The following is an 11,273-nucleotide window of genomic DNA, read 5'->3' on the forward strand; positions in this document are numbered from 1 at the left end:
CGTGGTCACAATATGTATCGTCATGATATTTTGGCAATATATATCATCACGATATTTTGGCGATATATATCGTGGCCACGATATGTACCGTCAAGATATTTTGGCAATATATATCGTGTCACTGATATGTATAGTCTCCACGATATTTTATGAATTGAATGCTTGTTGTAATTTTACTTATGGTACGTGGTCGATGGAAAAGTATGAAGATGGTATGCCTACTTGTGTGTTGCTCCAGTCCTTATTCCGTTTCTTCGTGATAAGTTTGTGTTGAAAGGAAGGTGTGGGCATTAATTATTTCTATCTATTGAATGCAAATCTATCTCTCTCTCTCTCTTGTATGCAAGAATACTTCCATCTAAAATTTGTCATGTGTGGTAACATGAGTTTCAGTAATGTTCATATGTCATATTTTTTTTATTCATTAAGCACCATGCTTCGTGAAAGTGTTTTTGGAATTAGAGTAACAAACAATTCATTTTTTACATCTTTTGTGGAATAAACATATTAAAGGTGAACACAGGCAAATTATGGAAATGAAGTAAATCAAATTGTATCTCCACACATGTTCCTAAATATTAATAAAATAATCATGAAATATATGCCAGAGAATACCCTGCCCCCTATGTGGGTAATGGTGTTGGAATAATTTCATATGCATGATGAAAAAAAAGAAAACAGCAAATTCTTTTTTTGTACACCAACTGGCAAGAATGGTGAGTAAAACGAAATACACGATATGGATAAGTACTTAAAACATTTCTGATAAAAATTAATAAAGTAATCAAATGCTGGTAAGTAGATGCAAAATAATATATGGTTATTTTTAGTGTTTTTTTTATTTTTCTTGCAATGTTTAATCCTGGTTTCCCAGAACCTTTTCAAGCTTACACTACACACACACACAAAACCTTACATGGCTAGTCACTCTACACTTCTAAGGAACATATAGTTTGTGTATGTGCTGTCTTTATCTTGGTATAACCTTGAAAAGTTCTGGGAAACCAGGATAAACGTTGCAGGAAAAATGAAAACCACTAAAATAACCACATATTATTATTTTACATTTACAAATGTAATGAACTCTTTAAGAACACATATATGCTGGTAAATATTTGTTATTTTTTTTGTGCAAGGGTGGTTATGCAAACAATCCTCTTTCTTTATTCATAAATGTATAATTTTTCTATTTTAAGATTACTAATATCAATCACTTTGACTCAAAATAAACAATGTAATAGATTAAAGTTTTTTTATTTGTAACTTTACATGCCACAAAAGATATAAAAGCATAAGAGAGCAAATACAAATACTTTGAAAAATCTTTACAAAATCACTTGATGCACTTTCCCCGATCTCTTTTTTACAGAATACATCAGTGCTGCAATGTGGTTTTTGAACTATTGAAAAATGCTTTGAATATGAAGAATAAACAATTCTTTTTTTCAAAATAGGCAAATTGTTGCCAGACTATTACAGCAAAACATTCTTCTTTGCACAATTGTCAGTAATAAAGATGTTTAAATAATATAAAAGAATTGTACACAGTTGCTAAAATTGATTAGAGAACCTCATAAATCATTGACATGTATTCCCACTCCTGATTATATATACACATTACAATCCATCCTAGTTGCCTATAATCACTATAATGCAAAGGCCACTAGTTATAGAATTTAAGCCAGTATAAAAAAACAGTAATGTCCATCCAATGAACTAAACCGCAGGATATTTACTTCATACAATATTAATCCCAACACCACTTAGGGATCTCATTTTAAACTACTTTTGTATGAATACAGGAAATGTATTTTGTACTCGAATGGCTTTGTAAGTATTTTCTAGTGATTTCCAGAGAGACCAATAACCATTATAAACGTTTGTGCTTACCTGCTGATGAAAGTCTGCTCTGTATAATGATAACTTAAAATGAAGAACTTATAGTGCCATAATCTTCCAACATAATCCACTGGATGTTCGGTATACAAAGTTGTTTCTTTTTTGTCAATGAAGATGATAACTTGCCTTCTATTTTTTTTTTTTTACATAGCTTTCTTGCTCCTTTTGGAGAATTAGAATGAAATTTATGTAGAGGTAAAATTCCCCGTGCATATAGCACTGTGCCAAAAAGGCACATTTAAAGGGTATGAGGGTAGTGCCCCACATATTTTCGATCTTGGCCATTTTGGAGATGATGTGATCAGCACCATGCTTCGGTCGCCTATGAAAACTTAATACTATTTAGTTATTCCCTTTCTTCCAGTATACTATTTTTTCTTGTGGGGGGAGAAGGGAGAGGACTCCTCCATAACCAAATGGTTGGTGCCCTTGCATTTAATATGAGCTGTCCTGGGTTCACTCCCCAGTGGGAGCTCCCAAGAGTTCAGTGTTGGCAGCACAAGTGCAAATGGGGACTACTTGGAAAAGTAGTAGTGGGCTCCTGTCTACAAGGCAGTGAACAGCAGCAATGAGACTCCATGTGCCAACCATGCACCACAGAATGAAAAGCCACCTGACCCTGAAACGTTATGTTATGCCATGAAGTTTAGTGAGCATACTTTTTTTTAAATGCTTTGGCCTTAGAATGTTTGCAGAAAACACATATGTTAATTACAGACTTTGAACCATGTTTTTCTTGTACAAATGTTTCCCTGGAGAGAGAAAAAAGCAGCAATCACAACCCCTCCCACCAAAGGTATTGTATAATATCATGTAACCAGCATGAAGGATAAAGTTCTCCCTTGGATAAGCCCTACAGTGAGAACTAATGTCTCGCACCCATAAAAGAAATAAAGATACCCCCCCCCCCCTGCTCTTGCTTCCCAAAGTAAATTCTGTAAGACCAAATAGATTGGTTCATTGTCTACATGGGGAGGAGTATGGACAAATAAAATATGACCATTTACCATACAGTTGATAGATATTTCCATTTTTTCCCTTATGACAAAAGAAGTATGGATTATATTAACTTACATAAACACCAAAGTTATCAGTCTCCTATTTTGCATTAAAAATAGCTACAAAGGCAATGTTTTTTCCCACGAATATGCAATATAAAGCACTTTTTAATTTGTCCACAAGTACATAGAACGAGAACTAGTCTAGCACGACCTTGAAACAGGTTACAATTTTTGGCCTGTTTTATTTTGTCCAGAAAAATATAGCTTTCACTTCAAGAAAATTTTGTCAATACAGGTTTGTTGGGCATGGAAACTAGAACTCACTCAATGAGGACCTGTAATTATATTTACGGTTGAAATAGATTTACTAGAAGTTCAACTCGGGGATATTAAAATACTTTATATCATAGTAAAAGTGTTACCAACATACAAAAACTTGTTACGTGATTCTGGATTCATTACCTATTTATGCACTTATTCAAAAAAGAAAACTCTCATTTCACTTTTTGTAAATCATACAACAAGTACAGCAATAAATACACATACACACACTGTATGAGGATTTTCAGACCACACAATTTCCCTGATCTCCAAGTGGGGGGTATTGTAGCCACTTATACATATGAATAATGGCTGGCTATTCAGTGAACCTCAGAGGCCACTGAATGGCATTGATAGTTGGCACGAAAAGTAAGAAAAATCTAGCTATAAGAGGAAACTTAACTGCATTTAGTGTAAAATGTACATATTGATATAAAATGTAAATTACAACCTGTAGATATTTACCATTTGTAAAATGTATCGAGAAGCACCAAGAGCATTTAAGTATTGAACTAGTCATTGTTCTGCTATAATGCCTTATAACAAGCATATATTTTCACAATAATTATAATGCTTTTAACAAGATTATACTATACTATGGTAATAAATAAAAATCCAGAATGCAGACTGGACTTTTACATCTTTATATTATTTTCTAAAAACATTGAGATGAGTAATTAATTATCTTACAAATTGCAGTCTTGACACTGGACCCCTGTTACAAGTACAAAAGCTATTTAATTTTTATTTTTGACAAACATTCAGCTAACACTGAACTACCACCTAATTCCTACTGGATGCACTTAAGTAATAATTTAATTAAAAATTTAAATGGCCAATCACACACAATTGCAATGATATGGTAATTAATTTCTTGCACATAATGAATGCTTTGTCTTCCCAATTTTTATTTTCAATATAGTTCACATCATTTCATGGAACTGGTGACTAAGAATGCATGTTTGATCCTCTTAGTGTTGGGAATTTGTGTTGCATTATGAAGCCAATTTTTAAGCCTAACTGGCAACGCTACTCGAGTCACATTCATGTGTAGATACTGAAGGCGTACAGATATGATAATAGAATAGGTTTTCATTGCAGCTTGCACACTGCATTAGGCAGTAATATGTAATGAAAATAAATTACAAAGCTCCCATATTATTGGTTTGTTTGTACTTTAATAATATACTTCCATGCCTTAATATTATATGTACATTTGAAGGTCTTGACATTAGAGGGGCATTACCTTCCCCAATGAAAAAACTCCAAGTATGCTGCAACACATATTAACAACAATCAACAACATATTTATTACACAAGGCTTCCACACAGTATATATTTATGGAAATGAATCGCATGCTTCGATACAGTTCAAAACTTTTTGAAGTTTTGATTTTTTTTCTGCTTGCCACTACACTTGCATTCTGTTAGAATTTATTTACAGAACAAATAACAAATAAATTTTCCCCACGATATAAGGGGAAAGCAACATTTCAAAAGCAATTATTTGCGAGTATACATAACTGTCGATAATATGCACTAAATTAATTGTAACATGCTACAACTTACACCCAAACCCCAAAGTAAAACAGCTATCCATTTTCGTTATGCTGAGTGCATTTCCATTCCAATTCTCCACAAGAGCACAACTTCTGTGCAGAATCCACTTGCAACACCGAAACAGTGTGGGCACCATCATCAAACTTACACGTGACGTGGAAACTGTGGATGAGGAACGTGTAAAACTGGTTTCGCCACTTTTGCCTCAGGTAAACAGAGCGAGGGTCTTCCTGCAGCACACTCTTAATTGCACTTATAGCATCTGCTTCCCCGGCTATGGAAAGAAAATCATTACTGCTGGGGGAGAGACGAACAAGCTCCTGAATCTGGTGCAGAGCTCGGTCGCTGAATTTCACCTCCAACTTTCCAGCTGGTGGATCTATGACCCACGCTGGCACTTTTACACCACACGCATCACCGGAAGACTGTTCGGGGGTTACAGCAGCACACACATTTTTGGGGCAGGGTGACAGCAAACGTTTCACGGCTCCTGCACTTATATCTGCACCTTCCTCCCCATCTGGTGCCTCTCTCTCACCAATTTTCTTCTCAGGAGACAAGCATGCAACCGGAGAGTGCATCCCGAAAGCAGATGCTGAACTTACATCCAGACCCAAGTTTGAAATGCCACTTATGCATTTATCAACACATCCAGCAGTAGGATTTATGTTTCCCATTTCTGAAACGCTAGTTGTTGTCAAGACTTCGCTGCACTGTGGCGTATCATATTGTGGAATGTATGGTTTTATATCAAAAACAGGGGTACCATCCACAACATCAACTCCACTGAAGTATACTGAAGCACCTATGTCAGAAACAATAGTACAAATGCTACAGCAAAACCATAAACACACATATTCCATAATTTATTGTATATTTATATTGTATATAAATGATATACTAGATTTTGCACACAGTAAAATCATCAATTATGCTGATGACACAACATTAATATGTGGTGGTAAAAAACCAAATACACAGAAAATAATACCTATATTGCTGTAAATCAGTTAGTGCAGTATCTTCATTCTAATGAACTACTCACAAATAATGATAAGACTATATTTTTAACCTTTAATTCTGGATCAAAAGTTGAATATGAAGCACAGACAACTTCAATGCAAGATATAAATATTAAATCAGAACATTTAGTGAAATTTTTGGGGGTAAAAATACATAGTAAATTTGCATGTTATGAACATATAGACAGTATATGTAAGAAAATATCATCAAATCTCTTCTTACTTAAATTTCTTTAAAAATATAACATACCAGAAATCAAAACAAGCTTACATTATGGTCTTATATATCCATACATTGAGTATGGTATAGTGATTTGGGGAGGGGGGCCTCATTATAGTACTGAGAGAATACTTAAAACTACAGAAGCGTGCTCTCAGAATAATTTATAAATTGGGTTACAATTCACCATGTAGGCAGACATTCAAAGAAAAAGGCATAATGACTATCTATTCCATATATGTATACAAGATCATCTTATATGTCCTAAGTACTGGTCAAATTATAAAAACAAAGAAGTACATAGGTATAATACCAGACAAAAAAGCAGATTTTCACAATAAACATTGAAACTTAATGTAGCCAAGTCAGCTCCGACAAATGCAAGTTCCATATTCTACAATAAATTACCAAACAGCATAAAGTTAATCCCTCAGAAAAATATTCAAATCAAAGCTATAAAAATATATTTAATTGGTAGAGCTCTGTATAATGTAAGTGAGTATATGGTAGAATAAAATATAATACTTGAGTATTTCTCACTTCAAAGTTATGTATGATAATATTTTTACTAACTTGTCAAACTGTAAGATAATTTTGATGTATTCTAACATATGTAAAATGTTAAAACCTTGTAATAGTGTGTTGATATATGTAATTGTAAATCAATTAACCTGTTCAACATCATGTACATTATGATCTAATGAACAGAAAATCAATGAATGAACAATTATACCAATAACATAATAAGATTAATCATGAAGATAATTCTGTTTATTTTTTTACTTTACATAAAGGAAATCCAACTCTATTGTGGCTGTCTAGTGTAATGTTAGATTTCCATACCAAATGAATGTAAATGCTACTTGGTAATGAAGGGTTCCTGGGTTCAAACCCAGTAGTGAGCACATTTCAGCTGTTACGATTTCAGTTTAAACTGGAGGTTCAGTCCTGATTAGTCCATCAGTGCATAAAATGAACTTAGACCACACACTTATTTATTTAATATTTTGAGTTTTTCTTATGCCTGGTCACTTTTCTGCCTATTTAGGCTAATCACAACCATGTGGATGAATAATGATCACACAAAGTGAAGGGAATATTCACAATACAACACCCAGGCCAGATGAGTAATTATTATTATTATTTTTTCTCTCTCTTTTTTTAACTTAGAACCTTTAGTAGTTTAGTAGTATGAGCCAACGAGATACATACTCTGTCACGGAACATATGGAGGGCAATATCTCGGATCACTTTTATGTATTTTCTTTAAATTATGCTGAATTAATCAAGTCAAACACAATTTTTATTAAGATAAGCACCAACTGGTAAAAACTAACCAAACATTTCTTACCTTCAACCTTCTCTATCTTGACCAAGGACAATCCAATTGGGGCTGGGCGATTGGGGCTTCGTGTTCCAAACACACCAATCCTACTTCCATTCAATCTAGGCGGAGCCACTTTAGCTCGAATGTGAGTTGCATTGTTTTTGTGGAAATAGAAGAGTATCCTACAACATAAACATGCGTTTATTAAATAATGTTATTTTTAATTGTGTGTCATGAAATATTTTCATCTCTCAAATATGTGGTTCCTTTATAGGACTGAATAAACGTGTACTGAGAAAATCAGCAAACTTCGAAATTCGAATGAGGAATAAAGATTACAGTTCTTTTTCTGTTAAGTTTCAGCAATTCCTATGTAAAAGATTTAAAGTACCATAGAATTCCTTTACTCCCATACAGCACAAGTTATTAGAACACAACTATTTTACTTGAGAGATTTAATTGATTTCTTAACTTCTACAGCAATCAGCAAGTCATGAAGCTCCTGTGTGGAAAGTTTCCTTTCAACCTTTTATTTTATCAACCACGCACTCTTGAGAGAAGTCCTATAAAAATACAAAACATTGATTTTTGTAAAGATACTGAATGTTTTCGATCTTAGAAGTATGAGACTAAATATAGAAAAGAAATGGACAAAATGCAGCAAGTAGAAACACTGCAAGCCTGTAAGTAATTCAAAGTGTAAATGGTTTGTACCCAAACAAAATGAGGTAACTGTTCCGATTGTTTTATGATTTTTTTTTCAAATTCTCCTAGCAGGAAGACTAGCTAATTATCCTAGAATTTTGGCAATCATTGTCACACGAAATTTGAACCTTCCTTAAAGTAACGAACACTGTTTGGATTTCGAAAAAAGTTATTTATGTTGAAAAAACAACTTAAAAATTACCTCACGTAAGGATGCGCGCTTCCCATGGACAATGTATTTTCCGTTGACAAGTGACTAAGTATTGTAGACTAGTGGGGATGGATCCATGTCAAAATCTTACACCCTCGATTTCGCAAGGGATTTTTTTTATATATATAAAGAGTATGTCCTCCTAATTGTGAATAATAAAATTCTGGAGCGCGGAAATAAATATTTACGACAGTACAGCCGTTTGAAGCTGCGAGGTGGTTGATGTGTTGAAATTTACCACCGATTCTGGGCTCCGCCCCTGGGGTAATTAACCTACCCCCTCCTACCACTACCGCAGCCCCGCCTTTCTATATAGAGTCCCTTTTCAAGGTATGTTAAGAAACTGGCCGGAGCCACCTGCCCCTAAGACTATTTTTCGCACAGACACATTTAGGTACCAAAGAAATAAGGCTAAAATTAAACCTCAAAAGGTAACTTACCTCCTTATCTCAAGTGCAGGCTGAATTGCGGGCCGAAGTTAATTTAAAAGTCCAAAAGAGAAGTCAGTTGTATGTCAAAAGTCTTTGTTGTCCTTTTCCACAGAATACTACCCTCCCCTGTCTATACCATCATAGAAATAAGAAGTTGCAAATTATCCCATCCCACAAGTCATTTCTGGCCCGCAGTTACGAAGAGAAATGTGCACGATGTTCCACAAAATAACATATTTACACACGCTGACGATACCGTTCAACAATATGTTGAATGATATTCCTCATCGCGTCTCGTCGCTGTTTTCCATGCCTGTCAAACCACATTAAACTCATCCAGATACTCCTCCAAAATATGTCTCAAATTATCCCATTGCACAAGCCAATCATAAGAAGAAAAAGAAAATGTTTAGACATGCGCCTGTGACATGAATCCTATATGGAATCCCTGAAAAGGAACTTCAATATCAAAAAACTTAAGTTTCGTAGCCGTAGATGTAAAAAAAAATACCTTCCGTGCTATTTAGAAGGTAAAAATTTACTATCCTTCGGACACCTCTAATTTTTTTGTTTCGTCAATTTTTGACATTCGTACTTACGTATCTGCTTCGCGGAACATTCCTGAAGGTGTATCAACGTTGTTTTGATGAAAGTTGAACTATGTTTCCTAACCTGACCACAAGCCAATGGTTCGTGGGGCTAGCGCCAATGGTTCGCAATTATTTCCAATTTCTAGATCCTGATACTAACACGACACCAAATTTTAACTATGTTTCCTAACCTAACAGAACTAACCTATCCACGTGCCAATGGTTCGTGGGGCTAGCTATTCTCCGTCGGAGAATTAATTTTCAACGAACAACATGAATTTCAGCTATGAAACATTCCCACATCACACAAAACACCTTCCCGATGTTCGACAATGCTACAGGAACTTATTACGGAAAGTAGTTTCTTCTGTAAAAATAAATAAATGTGTCCAAAGGATAGTAAACAAGTACCAATCTTAATTGCTAAAACTCCGCAGTATGTGTTAACAGCAGTAAATCGGAATCGGACCATGCTAAAATTGCATTCGTAGCATGAAGAAATTGCAATAAAACAAAAGGGACTTGGGCGAAAAATGAAAACAATTTCATGCCCCAACCGTACTCACCACATATGTGAAAAACATTCCAGACCTTCCAAAGAATGTTCTGGATTGGTGAAAATTGAGTTGAATAGTGTTAACTTTCCAAGGGACTCCTGGCAAACGGTTGGTTGGCGAGGGGTTGCCCTTTTCTCGGGGAACCATGATGAAACCAATCCTATTGGCTGCAAGGGTACTTTCTCTTCTATAGAAACAGTTTTGTGATCAGAATTTTCCTTTTTTGGAGACTCAGATTCAACTTTACACTTAGAGCAATGCCAAGAATTGAGGTACATTCTGATCGACTGTACATCTTTCTGATAGACGTGTCCAAGGGTCTTCACTTGCTGCCTACCAGGGAGAAAAAAACAACAACTTCAATATGGTTAAGATTACGTGCATTACAAAATAATGCAGAAACATATCGATCTGATTTATTTTTTTTATTTTTAAGGATACATTGCACTTCAGCACTATACTATGTGCACACATGATTACAGTACCTGTCCATTTAAAACTCTGGTACTCCTTACACTCCTAGGTATGAGCAGCAAGCAAATATGATACTGTTATATTGTAGCAAATATGGACTGTTATATTGTAACGACTAACATAGGCACCTTTTACAAAATTAAACATTGCTGAAAATGCTGTCAACCGTGAACGTTTAGCAAATAAAAAAAAATATATACATGCCTTAAATCAAATACCAAAAAACATACGTATTCAAAAATTACCTTAAGTTGCTAATTTCATTTCGTGCAACTGCAAGTTGCTTTTGCATCAAGGAAATATCTTCGTGAGGATTATAATTGTTTCTATCCATGTGTACATTTGCAGCAGACGCAGACATAACGTTCAACAAACACACCTTTGTTTCATGGTTGTTATAATTATCCACTACTGGGATACAATACATGCATGGGGTTGATCATGGGCTGGTTAACATAAGCTATTGTAGGCAGCAGCTCGATAGTTGTGTGCAAATACATAGAGCAATTTAATTCTAAACGTGCAATTATGTTATGATAGATAAATAATCAGTAGGGGGTGTGTGGTATCCCAAAAGGTCGGGGAAAAAATTCCGTCCCGATCCCGACTCCGGGAAATGAGTTCCCAACTTTTCGGGATCCCGACCAGTCGGGAAATGCGGAATTGTTATTTAAAAAAAGTCGTTAAAGGCTGGTTTACATTGGTCCAGTGAGCGGGAGAGTTACTGGCCTGTGCTCGACTTGACCCTTCTATGGCGAGTAGCTGTTTACACACTTTCTACTCGATAGTGGGATAGTAGCCGCAGCCGTTTGGTGCTCTTTTCACAGAATGAACCCATCGACGTCGTTGTCGATTTTTTAAAAAAGTTCAGAAACGGTTTACACACTTTTCTTCACGAGAAATGAATACAATAATGCACAAGGACATGTCTGGAAATAAAACTTATTTATTTGAT

General features: G+C 35.1%; 1 protein-coding gene across 1 annotated transcript; it reads right to left on the reverse strand.

The window, feature by feature from the left end:
* Positions 1–1,254: 1,254 nt before the first annotated feature.
* LOC146002824 (tRNA (adenine(37)-N6)-methyltransferase) lies at positions 1,255–10,698 on the reverse strand. The gene is made up of 4 exons (XM_083140793.1): positions 10,564–10,698; positions 9,854–10,177; positions 7,375–7,532; positions 1,255–5,586 (listed from the first exon to the last, which is right to left on the reverse strand). The coding sequence occupies exons 1-4, from the start codon at positions 10,677–10,679 to the stop codon at positions 4,814–4,816; spliced, it is 1,371 nt and encodes a 456-aa protein (XP_082996919.1). The 5' UTR covers positions 10,680–10,698; the 3' UTR covers positions 1,255–4,813.
* Positions 10,699–11,273: the final 575 nt, after the last annotated feature.

The sequence above is a fragment of the Lepisma saccharinum genome, chromosome 1, assembly GCF_977018435.1.
Source record: "Lepisma saccharinum chromosome 1, izLepSacc3.1, whole genome shotgun sequence".
NCBI classification, from domain to species: Eukaryota; Metazoa; Arthropoda; class Insecta; order Zygentoma; family Lepismatidae; genus Lepisma; species Lepisma saccharinum.

Excerpts from the sequence above, each read along its gene's own strand:
- LOC146002824 (XM_083140793.1), bottom strand. The coding sequence starts at position 10,679 with ATGTCTGCGTCTGCTGCAAATGTACACATGGATAGAAACAATTATAAT. Across the intron at positions 7,533-9,853 it reads GAATGTTTTTCACATATGTG|GATACTCTTCTATTTCCACA; the intron begins GTGAGTACGGTT and ends TTTATGTTGTAG. Across the intron at positions 5,587-7,374 it reads CAAGATAGAGAAGGTTGAAG|GTGCTTCAGTATACTTCAGT; the intron begins GTAAGAAATGTT and ends TTTCTGACATAG.